The sequence below is a fragment of the Macrosteles quadrilineatus genome, unplaced genomic scaffold, assembly GCF_028750875.1.
Source record: "Macrosteles quadrilineatus isolate MER2022 unplaced genomic scaffold, UCM_ALF_1.0 Scaffold_3__2_contigs__length_128488019, whole genome shotgun sequence".
NCBI classification, from domain to species: Eukaryota; Metazoa; Arthropoda; class Insecta; order Hemiptera; family Cicadellidae; genus Macrosteles; species Macrosteles quadrilineatus.
This window is the reverse complement of record NW_026542596.1, coordinates 78,433,123-78,451,997: the sequence shown is the minus strand read 5'-3', so window position 1 is coordinate 78,451,997 and position 18,875 is coordinate 78,433,123. Positions and strand designations below refer to the sequence as shown.

General features: G+C 32.2%; 1 protein-coding gene across 1 annotated transcript in view; it reads left to right on the top strand.

Moving 5' to 3' along the window:
• Window positions 1–18,875, top strand: part of LOC128988484 (uncharacterized) — a 730,054-nt gene that overhangs the window by 382,599 nt on the left and 328,580 nt on the right. The window contains exon 10 of the mRNA XM_054409815.1: window positions 14,001–14,036. Within this exon, the coding sequence (XP_054265790.1) occupies window positions 14,001–14,036 (36 nt within the window). The remainder of the gene's footprint in view (window positions 1–14,000; window positions 14,037–18,875) is intronic.

Here is an 18,875-nt window from a genome sequence, read left to right as displayed (position 1 = left end):
GATAAAGGACTGATTGCTGCCTCACAAACACAGCACAACAGTTTATCTGTAAATTTTCGTTCATGGCTTATCCTGATTTATGACTGCAGTTGTTGTTCGTCATAAAATGTTATTGTTTACATTATAAGTATTCTTCCTAATGTGTCCTTGTTATCCCGTAGACAGTTTTAATAATGTTATGTTTAACTGTGTGAAATTGTTCACATTTAGTGTAATATGTGTTTAAATGATTAAAATGTTTGTTACATTTTAACAATTTTTAACACTACTGGTCATTTTGCCACATTTTCCTTTCTCCCGACGATTTTTTATCCTATTTTGAGTTTATATGTCGTAACTTCCAATTCCAAAATGATGTGATAAATGTACGGATATAAATTTATGTTTCTTTTAAGTAAGAAATGTTTAAACATTATATTTGGAAAATAATTGTTTTATCATAGTGGTCATTACATAATTTTTTTCTAAAATATTTTACCAGAAAATAAATATAATCTTTACTTAAAATTAAACCTTTAGTAGTGTTCTAGGTATTTTTAGGTGAAGTTTGTACTGCGGGCAGTGATTCACAAGTAGTACTTCTGAAATCATGGTGTGGCTATTTGTAATTATTGTAAAATTTACCAATCATAATCTTTGTATCCTTTAACGTATGTATATGTCAAAGATACCTTTTAGTTGATGTTGTAGTTGATGTTAATAAAGTAGGCTATTTTATATAATTTAAAAACGAGCTAAAGGCATTTTTGAGTGTTTGATTGCAATTCTATAAGGAAGCCAAAGTAGTTAAACTGTAGTTAGGAAAAACTTATTACTTCATCTAATGGGCAATTCCAACTGCAAACACATGATATTGCCCCGAAATTGCCTATTACAAAGTCATATTGGTCGGTAGTTCCGTTTTCTTATTGCTTCTTTGCGGTATATGGGAAACAATATTAAGTAAATTAAATATCAAGCATTGAACGGTAGTTGACCTTGAAATATCCTATGTTTTTAGACTCTTTACCTCACTATTTAAATACCATTTTATTGAATAAGTATCAGTCTGGCATGAGTTAAAAGCTAATTATATGCATTGTGAGTGAAATAAAAAATTTCATTTTTTCTTATTTTATATGTATTTGTAAATCTGCACGATACCTAATGACTTTCTTTCTGGATTCCTTTTTTTATAGTTGATAATACCTAATGGATTTTTTGTTTATGTTTAATACACTGAATATTATAAGCATGTTACAATACATTTGACCGATTTAATTGTTCATAGAGAATCCCAGAGGTTCGATGACAACATTGGTTCAGCATAAATTTTTCCTAACAAAAATACAAATTAAGACGAATGGAGAAGGAAATACAACTGCTTTCCTTTAGACCAAAGCAGAAAATATATAGGTCCCACTATTTGTTCATTTACTCCATTTCATGACACTTTCCTATCTGGAGATATAAAGTAAACAGTACCTTCCAAAGTGTTGAATGTATACATTCCTTTATTAGACTAGGAAATAGGCTATAGAACAATTGTGTGTCTTTAAATCATCCTTTCAGCGCCACATCAAAACATTTGATCAGATTTATGAATTTATTTTAAATGCTTATATTTTGCAAGACTCTCCTTTTCGTTATACTTTATGTACTCATATAATATGTGATTAGTATACAGTAACTATCATGCCATGTTTCAAGTTAAAAAGATTTAGTGTCTGAATAGATTGCATACTAAACTATTACCAAGTGTTTTAAGTATCATATCAAATCAAACGTATATAAAGCACTAAAATGATCCACTTTGAAATTTATTTTAAATGTAAGACTTATTATAACGTAGACTGGCCTCAAGCAATATCCTGAAAGTAATATCCCTGCTGACCGCAGTTCATGTTATAAATAGCTCTATTCATCAAAAGTAATATCAGTTTCCTCTTGGCTATCAGTAAACCGAGTTTCATGTTATTTACTCCACACAAAGCAATAAAATGAATGGGATGTATCAAGCAAGGTCTAGATTCAGCACGTAGGATTAATCAATCCTTTGTAAAGGAATATAAGTTCATATTTTTTAACACTATAATTCTAAATCAAGTTTATAACCAATTAAACAATGTTTTTTAGACCAAATGTATTCATTTGTGAAATAAAAAAACAATGATGTATACCGTATACATTCCAAAAAATCTTCAGTATAATATGACGTACCATAACGTTCTGTGTAAATATACATATACTCACACAGAGAGCTAGCCCAAATGGAAAATACCCAAATAATCATGTTGGCAAAATAAATAACTTCTTGGTCAGCATCGTATGTGTTATTAAATTACGAAGAAAAAAATAGACATATAATAACACTAGTCAATATACAGGGTGACAAAATATTCTAGTAGAAAATTCAAACCTTTCACATCAACTTATATGTATGAAAACTACTTTTTGCAAGCATTACCATTTGTTACCTTCACCAGGGGACGGTCCATTAGGAGTAGGTACACAATATTTAATGTAAGCATGGGTTTATATGCACATGCACATCATTTTAAAGGTCTGGTCAAGTGGATTTCATTCCCGGAAACCGCGTCAAAAAGGTCCGTCCGTTATAAAATGGCGGCAGTCCAAAGTTCTTGCGGAATATACCTGCACAGGCCTTAGTATTGGTAAATACTCATCGTCAACATTAGCCGGGAAATCTGAATGATGAATTCCGGTGAAATTTGTTTTGATGATTAAATTAACTTAGTCTATGAGCTAGTTGACTTTAAAACACAATTTCAGTTCTCAAGCAAATTTTTAATACGAGTATTTGTACTAAGGCCTATGCACTGTGCAGTGTGCAGGTATATTCCACAGGAAATTTGAACAGCCACCATTTTGTAACGGATGAACCTTTTTTGACGTGGTTTTTGGCAATGAACTCCACTTGACTAACCCTTTAAAATTATGTGCATATCAACCTATGCTTACATTAAAGATTATGTACCTACTCCTCATGGGTTGTCCCCTGGTAGAGGTTAAAAAATGATAATGCTTGGAAAAAGTAGTTTTCATACATGTAAGTTGATGTGAAAGGTTTGAATTTTCTATCGGATTTAGTTAAAAGGATATCAAGTCGTTTTCAGACTTTTTTGTCACGCAGTATATTTACGCTTATACTATTGACTCACAAGACGCCAACTGGGTCTGATGATGATTGATCAAATGATTGATCACCATTTGCCATTTTTAATGTATTTATTGTCTTATGAGTCAATAGTATAAGCGTAAATATATTATTACTAGTGTTATAACACGTATATCTTTTTGGTTTTTTTTCAGGCAAAATAAACCAACCTTTTTGCTAACATTTTGTCTCGTACAATGATGCAATTTTAAAAATTTTGCTTATTACAATTTTTCTCAATCTTTTCACTGGTAAATTTCTTATATTATATAATGGTGTCTTGCTAATTAAATGCTAGGTCAAGTAATCGGCAGATTTGTTAATGCATATTTGTATTCAGTAATTCATAGCTAAGACAATTCAGTAAAGCAAATTCTAAGAAATGTCACAAAAAAATGATTTACATAACGCATCCTTTAATCACCTTAATGTTCCATAATTGACGGTTGTATAAACGAGCTAAAATACAGCAAGGGGAACAATTAAAAACTTATATGGAAGACTTTGAATATAGGTACGTATATTTTAGTTTATATTAGTACTATATAAAACTAAATGATACATCCTCATTTCAAATCAAATTCATTTCAAATTCCGTTCATTGATTGAAACCTCATTTTTGGAAATTAACACTGTAATTTTATAGCGGCATGAATTTGAAAATACATTTTTCCATACCTTATGTTTTTCCAAGTAGGATTGATGAAACTTCTATAAAATCTGCTATGGTTTTTATTCGGCAATTACGTGACAGTGGAAGTTGCCAAGTCGCCTGGCAGGATCCCAGGACGAAGGACATCGGTCAGTTTTACTGGCAGATACCCTGCGACAGTGGAAATGTACCGGTCTGCACTTTATGGCCCAGGTCCTTTACGCTCACCCTATAACTGTGAGGATATATCATTAAGTTTGAATTGCAGTGCTATTGGTTTATGATACAGGTTTTGTGTAAAACTCGACTGTTTAATTCTCAAATTTTATATGAAAACACAACTACGTCCAATCTTTGCCTTAACCAACACAACCAAAACAAATTAAACTAGTCTAACATGTAGTATTAGCCGCTCTGATTTTGATAATCATGTTTAAATTATTTGGTTTTTGTTTACAGTTTAATCATGTTAGGCTTAAAATGTGGGATTTCAACTCAACAAACATCAAATAAGGAAATATTTATACGGCATTTAAGGGGAAATAATATTGCTTAAAGCCCATTCTTTGTTAATACAAGTTAAGAAATGAAACTTGTTATTGGGCTCTTTTTTAATTATCATAATTATTAAAAGAAAATCGTTTGTGATAATGTTGTAGAGAGTTTTCTGTTGCCAGTAAAATTGATTTTATGTAATCGCTCTTTAAGAACAAGTAGCTGGCAAATTTACAAACTGAAATGAAATATCAATAAACGTGAATCTGTCACAAACATTTTACGATTGATGAGAATAGAATGGCGCTACGGATCGGTGACGTTCACATCAAAAAAGTTAAAGTTTACAACCCCAGTCTCTTAATGCAGCTGCAACGTCAACCATTTCTCATTCATTAGCTTTTATCTAACTTGAACTTGATTCTAGTCTTATGACTCTACAGGACTGGTGTGCTGCTAATTATCTATCATACGGATAAAATGTATGACTTGTATTTTAGCTATAATAAAAGTGTTTCTAATGCTTCAGAAAACACTTTTTTAAATTTTTAGGTATTTGGTTAGATTCTAATTTGTCCTGGAACTTCCATGCAGATTTTATTTCTAAGAGATTGTCCAAAGGTTTATATATGATTAGAAGGTTAAGGCATTGTGTTGATAATTATGTATGGTTAAATGTTTATTATGCACAAATCCATAGTATTTTATCATATGGTATTGTCTTATGTGGAGCTAGTTTTTATTGTAAAAAAAACTGTTTATATTGCAAAAAAGAACAATCAGGTTAGTTTGTAATGTCCCTTATAGAAAGTCTTGTAAATCTTGATTTGTAAATTTACGTGTCTAAACGCTCTACTCTTTTTATGTAATGAACTCTCTGTGTTATGTCCATTCAAATTTAGACTCATTTAGTATTAATGCAGATTTTCATACTTATAATACAAGAAACAAATGTAATTTAAGAGTTCAACAATATAAGTATACTGCTTCACAGAAAAACTGGTTGTATATGTCAACCAAGCTCTATAATGGTCTACCAAAATATATAAAGTCACTGCCAGAAAAAAAATAAAAAAAAATTAAATATGTACTCCTGAATGAGCGGATCTTTTCAATTGAAAACCTTTTTTATATGCTGGGAAATGTACAACTAGGCCTAAATCTAAATATGTTCATACATATTTAGTATACAATGCATAGTATACAATACATATTTAGTTCTTACATAGTAAGTATACAATGATGTCATCATCATTGTATACTTCATGTCTTACATCTAAGTTCAGAGTCTAAGTCTCAGTCATGGTTCAGAGTTCACCGAGTGCACATCGTCCTCAGTGCAAGTATTTTGTGATAGTGCGGGCATCAGAATTGGCGGAGTTTTAATTTCGCTAGTCCGATCCCATGTGCTTTTTGCTTTGTTACTAAACTGATTCTATTTAGGTTTCAATTTAACTATCGCAGTTGTAATATTACTATTCCATTATTAACACTATAATAAATCAAAATGCCGAATTGTAATCGTTGTAACAGTAAACTATGTCAACAGTCACAAAAAGTTACTTGTGTCGAGTGTACTAAATGTTTTCATTTAAGATGTATGAATATGTCGAAAACTGGTTTAGACACATTAGTGAGTGAAAATATCGATTGGCGATGTGAGGAATGTGCGTCAGAGAGACGGAAAAGTATGCGTTTTGAGTCATCTACCGCGTCCGGTGGCGCTACTTTAGACGATATTATGAAAGAAATTTTAGAGTTAAAAAAATCTCAGAAAGACTCGGTGAAAGACTTGAATAAAACCACGGACACCATTTTTGAAAGGATTGACGAGCTGAAAGTTAGTGTTGAATCACGACAGAATTTGATCCAGTCATACCTCGAACGAACCGAGAGCCTAGAAGCAGAGAATCGGAAACTCCGTCAAGAATTGGAGGACGCCCGAACCCGCATCGAGGAAACCGAGCAATATACCAGGGTTAACTGCATCGAAATTCATGGAGTCCCTAACACGAGCGGTGAAAACGTCGTGGATATTGTTAAGAAGGTAGGAGCTGCAATAGACTTTGAAGTGACAGACTCGATGTTGGACAATTGTCATCGTCTTGGAAAATCAACTCGGGATCGTCCAGCGGGAATCATTGTAAAATTTGTCCGAAGAATATACAAAGAAAATTTTCTTACTAAAAAACGGGCGAAAAAGGATTTGTCTACTCGTCATATGAACCTCGGCACCGATCGTCCTGTGTATGTGAACGAGTCCCTATGTCCGTCTCGTCGGAAACTCTACGCCCAGGCACGACAGATCAAACAGGAAAAACATTATAAATATATATGGCTGCGAGGCGGGAAAATACTACTCAGAAAGTCCGACGGTGGTCCAGTGATATCTGTTGCGTGTCAGCGAGACCTGGCCTCACTGTAAGGTGTGTTACATATGTCCTCAATCACGTATGGTTAATTTTTGTTATGACAAACTGTATAATTGCTCACTTTAAATATCGAATTTTTGTCTTGTGTTTTTTTTAAATTACCTCTATGTAGTCGTTGGGTTTTTTCTCATGATATCTCTGTAAAGTATAATTTACTATTCAAACAAATATTCAGTAAAAATGGAAGATGACTTAAATCGTATTTTTAATAGTCAGCTCGTAATCATTCAGCAAAATATTAGAAGCGTTAGAGCTAACTTTGATAGTTTTTTAACATGGTTGTCATCTATAACGACACCCCAGCCTCATATTATTGTCCTCACTGAAGTGTGGATTCACAAAAATGAAGCTTCCATGTATAAAATCAATAATTATGAGTTACTAAAAAATTGTAATGATGACTATAGAGCTGGGGGTATCTTGATTTATATCAATAAACTGATTAGTTTTGATTTGGGTGATAAAAATAATATTTTTAAGACTGATGTTTTAGAATTATATTGTACGGTAAATCAATTTAAATTCATCTTGTTGTCAATTTATAGATTACATAGTGTTAATAAGAGTGATTATATTAGAAATTTTAACAGATTATGAGACTCAATTAAGTGAGGAATATGGAAAGAAATATGAGTAATCACATTGAACTTTTGAACAGAAATAATTATGACACATGGAAAATGCAGATGGAAGCAATTTTAGTTAAAAATGATTTACTTGGGTATGTGTTAGGAACCATTAAAAGGCCTCTAGAAGAAGGTGAAAGAATGACTGCTTGGCTAATCACTGATGCAAAGGCAAAGGCAGATATAATCCTCTCTATCAGCCCAAGCGAATTAAAGCAAGTGAAAGGATGTAACACTTCAGCAGAGATATGGGAAAAATTAAAAGGCATTTATGATTCCAGTGGACCAGCAAGGAAAGCCTTTTTGTTAAAGAAGCTAATTTTGGCAAAACTGACCCCTGATTATGATGTCAGAGATTACATGAATATGTTTTTTGATGTAGTGGACAAACTAAAAGGAATGGAAATCGATATTAATGAGGATCTTTTGACAATTATTCTTTTGTATTCCCTGCCAGATGAATTTGAAAACTTTAGAATTGCTATTGAAACTAGAGATGTACTGCCTTCTCCTGAAACTTTAAAAATAAAAATTGTAGAAGAGTGGGAAGCGAGAAAAGAACATGGTAAGAAAGAGAGTAGTGAAGCTCTGCTAGGAAAATTTCAGAACAAAGTTAGATTTCAACCAGGAAGATTTTCAAAAGACTCTTATTATAGAAATAGAACGGAATCAGTTGATTTTCCGTTTCGATGCTTTATATGAAAAGCGATCGGGCATAAAGCAAAATTTTGTCCCAAAGCAAATAAAGATCAACAAAACGTAGCGATTGCTAAACTAGAAGAAGTAGGACTTAATTCTTCCGTACAAGATGACTGTTATTTTGGAAACTTGTCAATGAAAGATATACAGTGGTGTTTGGACAGTGGATGCACTTCACATATGACTCATGTGAACAGTAAATTTACCAAGTACAAGCCTGCAAATGGAAGAAGTATATCTCTTGCCAACAATTCATCAACTGATGCAAGAGGGGTTGGAACAGTTAATATGAACATTTTAAATGGGAGTACAAATCTAAGCGTTAATTTGTATGACACTTTGTATGTACCAGAACTTCAAACAAACCTGATGTCTGTAGCTAAAATTACTGACCATGGGTATCAAGTTTTGTTTAAAAAAGATGCTGCTTTGATAATAGATCAGAATGGACAGACAAAGATCCATGCGAATAGGTTAAATGGACTTTATTACGTACAAGAGAGTAGTGAAGAAATGAATATAAGCTGTGAAAAATCAAGTCTATTGTCTTGGCACCAACATTTTGGACACTTGAACTTTGGAGACTTGAAAAGAATAATCAATTTCAATATGGTTAAAGGTATTAAAGTGAACACAAAAGAGCTTATTCCACAATGCGAGGTGTGTATTCAAGGAAAATTTACAAAAAGACCCTTTCCTAAAAGTGAAAGAACATCTGAAGTGCTGGACATTATTCACTCTGACATCTGTGGACCAATGAAAACTGAGTCACATGGAAAATCTCAATATTTCATTACTTTTATTGATGATAGCTCAAGATGGGTTGAAGTTTACTTTATTAGATTCTTTCAAAAAAGTACAAGAACAAAGTAGAAAATTTTACAGGAAGAAAAATTAAATATCTTCAAACAGACAATGGAGGAGAGTATGTTAACAGAGAGTTCGATGGATTTTTGAAATGTAATGGTATTCAGAGAAGATTAACATGTAGCGGAACGCCTCAACAAAACGGAGTGGCCGAACGGATGAATCGTACATTAAACGACATGGCAAGATGTTTGCTCATTGAAGCAAATCTTCCTCAAACGTTTTGGGCAGAAGCAGTTGCAACAGCAGCTCATGTTAGGAATAGATGCCCATCAGATGCAATCGATGGTGTATTACCATATCATAGATGGTACAGGAAAATTCCAAATGTTTCATATCTAAAAAAGTTTGGTTGTAAAGGTTTTATCCTAGACAAGACAAATGACAAGTTTCAATCAAGAGCAAAAGAAGGGATATTTGTTGGTTACTCAGATGTATCAAAGGGCTGCAGGATGTGGTTTCCCGAAGATAGGAAAATCATTACAACTCGAGATGTAGTTTTTGACACATCTTCCTTTCCACATGTCGATGCAAATCATACTAATTCAAGCTTTAGGGTATTGCCTGTAAACAGTTTACTCCAAAGACATGAAAAGGTCGAAGAAAATCAAAGACGTGTTCAAGTTGATCAACCAAAAGGTACTGATGAGAAAAATGTACTTGATGATAGGCAAACATCAACAAATGAAACTAAAGAACATATGTCAAATGAAATGGAAGAGATTGAACATGACGAGCCATATATGATTGATGGTGATAATAATGGAGATGATCATCAGAATAATGATATTAACGATATTAACTTGAAAGTAAGAAAATCTGAAAGAAAAACAAAAGGTGTTCCTCCTAACAGACTATCATTAATAGCTCAAGGAAATGTGATTGAACCAAAATCTTGGAATCAATTGGAGAAATTGCCTGAACCTGAGAAAAAACAATGGGTTGTAGCAGCTCAAGAAGAAATGGAAGCATTATTAAAAAATGATACATGGGAGCTTGTAGATTTACCTCCACAGAAAACAGCAGTTGGATGTAAATGGATATTTAAAGCAAAGTATGGAGATGACGGTATGGTTGAGCGCTATAAGGCACGTTTAGTAGCCAAAGGTTACTCACAGAAATATGGAGAAGACTATGATGAAATATTTGCTCCAGTTGTTAATTCAACAACAGTAAGAATTTTACTAACCATAGCAGCGACAAAAGATCTGACTGTGCATCATTTTGATGTAAAAACAGCCTTTTTTAATGGAAAGTTAGAAGAAGAAATATATATGCAACAGGCCGAAGGTTTCGTGAAATCTGATAATGAAGATAAAGTTTATAAATTAAAGAAATCAATTTATGGGCTAAAACAAGCAGCTCGGGCCTGGAATGAAACACTGAATACAACAATGGTGAGCATGGGATTTGAAAAAAGCAATTCTGACCCTTGTTTATATACAAGTAATACTGATGGAAATTATACATATGTAGTGGTTCATGTTGATGACATTTTGTGTGTTGGATCAATTGAAAATGTCAAGAAAACATTTCAAAAACTGACACAATGCTTTGAAATGAAAGACTTAGGAGTTGTTCACAACTACTTAGGAGTTGAAATTGATAAGATGGATGGAGACTTTTACATTCACCAAAGAAGAAAAATAAATAAAGTCATAAATGAACATGGGCTGGAAAACAGTAAACCAGCAAGAACACCAATGGAAGTTGGATTTATCAACTCAACAGCTATGTCACCAGATCTGCCGGATAACAAAATGTACAGGAAGGCAATAGGATCACTTCTTTATCTTGCTGTGACATCAAGACCGGATATTTTGTCAGCTGTTGGAATTCTAGCTAGAAGAGTTGAAAAACCCACCCAAAGTGATTGGAATGCTGTAAAGCGAATAATAAGATATCTGAAAAGTACCATTGACAAGAAATTAAAATTAGGGGTGGAAAAAGAATTGAAATTGTCATGCTATGTGGATGCTGATTGGGGGGGGGGGGGTGATTTCTCAGATAGAAAATCAATCAGCGGAATGATGTACAAGTTAGGAAACAGCACTATAAACTGGATTAGCAAAAAACAGACCAATGTCACTCTTTCTTCAACAGAAGCTGAATTCTTGGCCGCAAGCTTAGCCACTCAAGAAGTAGTGTGGTTAAGACTATTGTTGAAAGATATGGGCTTCCCCCAAGAAAATCCTACAGTAATATTTGAAGACAATCAGAGCTGTATCAAGTTTATTGAAAATGAAAAGATGAGTGCTAGAATAAAACATTTAGATATTCGAAAACATTACATCCGAGAAATGATAAATAAGAACGAAGTATTTCTGGAATACTGTCCATTGTGTGAGTGTTATTAAAGAATAGTTGATTCAATTTTAACAAATACACTGTATTTATGTGTTTCATGAAAATAATTATTCTCGATTCTTGATATCATAATTTAATAACAAAAAAATGAAAAACATTAAAAACTCAAACTATGGTTGTTTTTCAAATAACCCAGGAAAAGGGCTAATTGACACTTATAATATTCGTGCAATGTAACCATGTTTCGAAACGCTAACTATTGAACAACCAGGCCAAACAGTTTCTTAACAATATTTTGCTGTCTAACTTGTTGTTTTATGAACAATTAAAATTTGTCTGATTAGCTTAGACTAAGATGGTACATGACTGTTTTTAAACGTAAGCTAATTTTAAAAACTATTATTAACTTTTAAAATTAACATCTAAAACTAATTGTATTTTGTGTAAGTTGCCAATTAGTTGCAGATATCTTAAACATATATTCCCTTACATACCATACATAAACAATAAAATGGTAAAATATTTTCCATGTTATAATTCCGTTATTCCGTTATCCATAAATTGATTTGCCCTGGAATCGTTCGCGAGCAATATATTACAGTCTGTCGGATATCGAAATGTACTCCCTGCCTTTTCAAACGACTGCAAGCAAATCAATCTAATTTTTCAATATAATTTAAATTATATTCAGTTTTATTTAGGAAAGCGTGCAATTACTTTAACTTTTATCTTTGAAATCATATTAATTGAAAACAAAGAGAAAATAAAGTAAATTATTTTGAACAATACTAATCCACATAATTAAGTAAGACATTTTTGTAATATAAAAAAATAATTATTGAACCATAACGAAATAAAGTGATAAAACAACAGTGTTTATAATTGGTTAACTTATGATAAAGCACATAGTTTGTAATCTTTATCTTTCTTAGAACCTACACATTTTAGTTCATAAACAATTACAAAAGTAGGAAGACATCTTCTAATCTCATATTACACAAGTATTTTGAGATCGTTAATAACTATTCAGGTGGCTGTTTGAAGTTACAAAATTAACATTGATCTTACGGCGGGCAAATACAAGATAGCTATTAGCCTCCATGGACTCCCTTGGAAAACAATTACAAAGCTAAAATAGTTATTTGTGTAATTACTGTATATTTTTCCTACAGTTACTAAAGAATATAAATAATTAATTTGTCTTTCATACTGTACAACACTGTACAACACGTGTTTAGATTAGGTTAAATCCAAAATTTGAACGAAATGGGAAACGCTGCTCAAGCTGATCGTAGTCGTAGTATCTATATAAGCGTTGCCAACCTCTTTCCAAGCGCATACGGATTACGTGCATAATAAAAGCACGTTTTTTGTGTGTTGTTTGGTTGGAATACTGGTGTGCGACAAAGTCAAAACTGTGTGACAAAGTAAACAGTGTGCGCCAAAGTAACAAAATGCAGCAATGCAGCAATGTAGCTTTCTGTACTATAATCACTGCTAGGAAGTCCACTTTGTCGGGTGACTGTAGGAAAAGCAATTTATGATCTCAAATTGTAATATATATTTAAATTACAATTACTTTGGTATTTGAAAAACTATTTTTGGATGTTAAATAACCCTTCAACAGCTGTATGAAATAGTCCATGATGGCCGCTAGCCCCAAAGGACTCTTAATGGACACCCTAAAGAAAGAAAAGTGTACGTTGATGCTAGGCATACTTTTAAAAAAGGTTCTACGTATTTATGATGTAGTAATGAGCACAGCCCGTAAATCTATTATGTCCAGGCGCCTAGACGGTTGGCAAACCCCCAAATGCCAAAACTATGACAGCGTTGGCTGGTCAATCCACCTTTTAGGCAGCCATCCAACAGTTGCATAGCCAACGTCCCGTCTCTATGTATCCACTATAACTTATTTTATCCTCTCTGATGGGTTTGAAATTGTTATAGCGTTTTCTAGGCCCGATACACCTAAGACATCTGGCAAGGTGCGTCGTCCTTAAAAAATTCCAGCTACTTGGAGGGCACGAATTACGGATATTATTAGGCATGCATTGTGGATACGATACTCCATGGTGTGGAACACCTGAACTAGTGAGTACTACGACTATCCGCAGTAATATCCTAAAAATTAGACCAATTCGTTAATAATTACAAGGTAAAATTGAGATTTGGATTCCACTATAAACTGTAGTCTGTTCCTTAGTTGCCATTGGCTTTAGTACCTATTAATTAATTAACAGGTGTGTCTAAGGGACATGACGGTCTTAGTCACTAACAAGACTACAAAATCGTGCCACTCATCCTACACGCATCTCTATTCATCGAATAGAGTTTTCGGCTTGACAATAGCTTCATGATTGATCTACAAAAGGCCTGTCTAAGTCTTTCACATTTTAAATGTTGCTAGAATAATTATTCGGTCATTTATAAGGTTATTATCAAACGTCTGTGTTGGGTAGGGTTTCGAAAACGTTTCCTAGTATACATTTTCTATTTCAAGATAGCCAGTGAATACATTTGCTAGCCATTCAGAATACATAGATGTAGAGTTTACCAATCAGAGGAAACAAAACATTATCTCTGACTTATAAAATGTATAACGATTTCAACATTAAATTATTAGAATCAAAACACTTCCGCAATAACTATATTAATTTTGTGCTTTGTTTAAACTTGTTTACGTTTAGGTTGATGATTGTCTATTTTCTCTAAGTGTTGTTGAGAAATAGCAAACAAAAGTACATTATATATGTATTTTTCAGGAACCAAGATGAAGGAGCACGCACAGGAAACACAAGGTAAGAGTTTCGTATAAGTTACAAGTAGTGTTGGAGTTGAAACGATAATGTAATTTGTTTTAAATAGTAAATTTCAATAGGTAAACAATCAATTGCACTATAAAAATAAATTTCATGCTAAGTTAATCTGGACGGATATAAATACAGATAGTTTTCACCCACACATTATTTTAATAACCATTAAATTCTTTTATAACTTTATCTATGATAAAACGTAGCTTAATTGATTCGTTCAATGTATTTTGTGATAAAAATAAAATAACCTGATGCGTATAGTTTAATTACACAACCTGTGTCTACGCAAGGTATGAATTACGGCGTATTAATCTCTCAATTAAAAGCGACTTAAACCTGGTGACACGTTGAGCTTGATAATTAACCTTGGATGAAATTCAACAATACCTTTAGGGTTATTCATTATTTAACATATCTTGTGAGTGTCGCCTCTATGAATCCGTTTGCTAATTTTGTAAATTACATTTTTTTTACATGTACTTTTGAGCTAGTACAGTCTTAGAAAATAACATAATATTCATATTGAAACATAGATGTCATCCATGGATTGTTAGTAGCACATGATGTAATGCAATGAATGGTGTACTTTTATTAAAGTTTTATGTAGTGCTATGTAGTAGCAACAAAATGCTTGTTAGAGGTTCAAACTTTATCATTTTCATTTTGGCAAATAGAGACTGTTAAACACCACTATATTATATTACTTACCGGAAATGTATTCCTTTAAAATACTTGTTCTTTAAAAAAAAAGAACAGTGCATTGCTTAACATTCACATTACGCCTGTATTACTAGAACTTTCACAATATATTTCTTATAAACACTATTTAATAAATTATTTTATCATAAGTAAAGTAACACTTAATTTAAAACTGACCAGACTTTTCCTATTTAAACGTAGGTCTATATGTTATTTTCCATCTGAAAAGGTTATCAGTCCATAAATAAGCAATTACCTTTTTAAAACAGTTAAACAGCTATGAAATAGTGGCTTCAAATCGAGTTTTCTATTTTAATCTTTCAAAGTAGCCAATGTACATAAATATACCAAGTTACTGCCATAAAGTCCTCGTGCACAGTTGAAGTAGGTCACAACACTATAAACATGTGCCAAACATAACTCGAGATGGAAAACATGATTTAACTTTACAATACGTAGGCTAGAGCCTGATTTATTCATATTTGTCCTCATTTATTTAGTGAACTTTTTTGTAATGCATTGAATATCATTATACAGTCAATTTTGCTGTACAAGTTTTAATTAACCTTCCAAATTACTTTAAAGCAGTTTTTTTTATCCAAATTAAACATATGAGAAATGAGCGTATATTACTACAACTTGGATTCATTACGCTATAGGATGGGTAAATAAATGCATAGCTATTGACGGTATTCTTGAACTTCAGTATTACAAGTAAACACCAGTACGTTTGTAGACTAATTGTGATATATTCTTTCTAATCCATTTTGAGGGTCTGGAGTAGTGTGCAATTGAAGTTATTATTTGTTATAGCTTATAAAATAACTTGAACTTTCATGATAACATAAAGTGTTTGAACTCTAAGAATTTTTAATATGAAAATACTGTATTCCAAACTTATTAATTTATTAAGAATAGAAGTTAAATTGAAATCCACCTACATTTCTGATAATTTATGTTAATATAATTATTTACGATGATATTTAAATTAACTGTCAAATACTACAATCGTAGTATTAAAAAAAAATCTCTGGTAATTGAGATACTCAGTTGTGTCTAATAGTGTCTGTCTACCGCAATAAAAATTGAAACGTTTAAACATCGAACAAAGGAATTGTTTATAAAATTCTACAAATATGTTTCGTTAAAAGTACACCATTGATGTTTTACAACATGTACCCTACTCTTAGCTAGACATGAATAACATTTGTTTTATGAGATAAAAATTTAAGTTAGAGGATGAAGCTTTATGGAGAGGTGTGAGGATTCGGCGATCTTAGAAAGCTACGCTCTTCTTAGAAAATTACTTCATCTGTCAAAACGTGTCTGCTCCATCCATATTAAATATGTTTAAAACATCTAGTCTCCACAATTTCAAATAACTGTGTTTATAAAGCAAACAATATTGTAAAAGCTAAATAATTATTATTTTTTATAGACTCCCCAAATTGCACAAGTTTTTCCAAATATTTTGTAGATTAAGATTTTGGAGTTGGATTTAGTTTTAGTTATTAATTTTGAGTAGTTTTTCCCTTGTGTACAATTTCACAACTTTAATCCCGATTCAATGAAATGAATATATCTTAAAATATACGATAGACTATGAGTAAAATACGTTTTCAAATTCAGTCCTATATCCAATTTAATTTCCCAGTAACATTTTACTAGTTAACAGATTATTAAGCACAACATACTCCATAGTGGAGTGCCACTTGTAACGCCATTAGCAGGGTAACAGCCTGGAGGACTCTCGTCACCGTTGTCACTGTTACTGTTCAATGGGAATGTCCCTGTTACGCTACAAACAGTAGGTTACGGGTTTTTTTACAATACCAATGCTTCAGTGACTAGTGCAAATTGAAAGTAATCGAAGTAAGTTTCTCAGGTAACACAACTATTGTACAGTATTACTTTTCTATGAATTAAAACTTGGGTTTGTTACATGGCTTCTGCATGGTTCCTTTAAATTGATTTGCTATTGTTTTACTTATTGAATTAAATTAAAACTTTGTGATGAGGATTGACTAAGAAAGTACAAACTTATATGTTTAGCCTCCTTTTAACTGTCCATGTCCGTACATGAGAAAGGTCCTATAAAATATATTTAAACAACTTTAAAAATATATATACTATTTTGTAAATGAAAGTCGCTAAATGGGAAAAACGACGGTTGGAACGGTTAGGATTTTTTCTTCTATTGGCAAGTCATGGTCAATGCAATATTCAAAAAAAGTAAAACTTTTGTGCATTTTAAATTAAACACTGGCTCATTTTCGTTGGTAAAAATATGATTGTTAATTAATCTTTAGAGTAATATACTTATAAAATCTCCATTTTCCCAATTTTATAAGATAAACTATTTTCACTTCGTCCAAAGGTAGTTGTCAATCTTTAAATTTAAGTTTCCAATGTGATTTAGATGGTCTATAACTATCAAAAACCACAAATCCTTAAATAATAGATTAGTTTCAATTTAGTACACTACGGATTTTAAAACTATTTTTGAAAGGAAACTATGAATATAAAATATATATTTTACAATGCATGAATGGCCATTCAATTTTCTACCTCTCACGTATGCCATGATTATATAGCTAATATAAATTGTATCTATCTCATTTTAGTTAGGCGTCTAGAAATTCCATTTTATAAATAACATACCTCCCAACACCTCGGTACAAATACCTTAGATAGCAACACTTTCCTAAGGAGCCACTTTACCTGTCGGATTTTGTCTTCTCAGAAAATATGTTTTAAACTTGTTTCTCCACAATACTTTAGACTGCTGGTATTTATAAAGCAAACCATATTATTGAGGTGCATCTTTATACACTTTTCGTGGTAGATGTAATAAATTGCATGTAATAAAATGATAATGTTTATTTATTAGAAAATAAATAAGGGGTACTAAATTTTACACCTTTAGGAAATACTCAAAATTCTTTATAAAACTATTGTTTACGATATTAAAATAATGTATGAATATAAACAATTTTCAACTAGGCGGTAATTACATTTGCATTGCTTCTTATTTTATTTTAAATTAGGATTGTTTGTAATTTGGAACATAATCTAGGTAGGACACTGAATGCATGAACCATGAACTTTGACCACATGAGTTTAATTCATAATCTCATAAATTGTCAGTAGTTTTACCAGTCAAAAATCAATTTTGCACTATGAAGCACATTCTTCCTAAAATAAAATCTACTTTATTCTAAGATTAAAACTACCTTGTAAATAAAACCTGTAAGATCTTTTTCCAATGAGGAAGCAAATGATAAGTCGTTAAACGGCAATGCCACGTCAGCCTCGAAAAGCAATTACTCGAGACTGATGAACGTAAAACTCTCCTCCCAAGTTGTAAAGCCTTGTCAAGATCTTTACTCTCCTTCTTTACTTTTGTTTCTATGTTTAATAGCAATCTAAATACTATAAATGCATTAAAAGCTTAAAGTGATTGATTTGAATCATACATCTTAATGATCATCAAGTTTAGCCAAAATCCATCGAATTTCGGGAAAAATCTAATGGAAATTGAATATTTAGGAAACGTAAGATACAGTTTAGTCTCACCAAACCTGGAAACTAAGACATTTTCTTGTCATTTTATTACAATCCTATACATTTTGATATCTAAATAGGCATTTCTTATTCGTTACATTTTTAAACCCCTTATACATTTTTTTAACCGATGACAGTTTTTGTATTTCAAAGCCCGTGATGACCAGAAAGATACAATATTGCTGCTGTCCGGTCTCGATTCAACGATGACTAGCTTATCAGTCAAAGATTGCGCAATTCAAGCTGAATTAAGGCATTGATCGTAAATAGATCACTCCAAAACACATTTTTGGATAACTTTACACTGTCTAGCCAGTGTCCGAGCACAATCTCTTGGAGCATTGTCTCAGCAACGTGCTCAGGTCTCTGTTTTTCGCAGCAGTGATTTTAGTAATAATAATCCTCGAATGTGTGCTTGACTGGTAAATTTTTTTTAAGCTTTACCTTTTAGCGATATCCTTTCGGAACAGCACTTTCCGGAGAAAATCCCCTTGAAACAACGCCCAAAAACACACCCAACTAAAAAAAAATAAAGTTAAATTAAATAAGCTAAAAAATTTA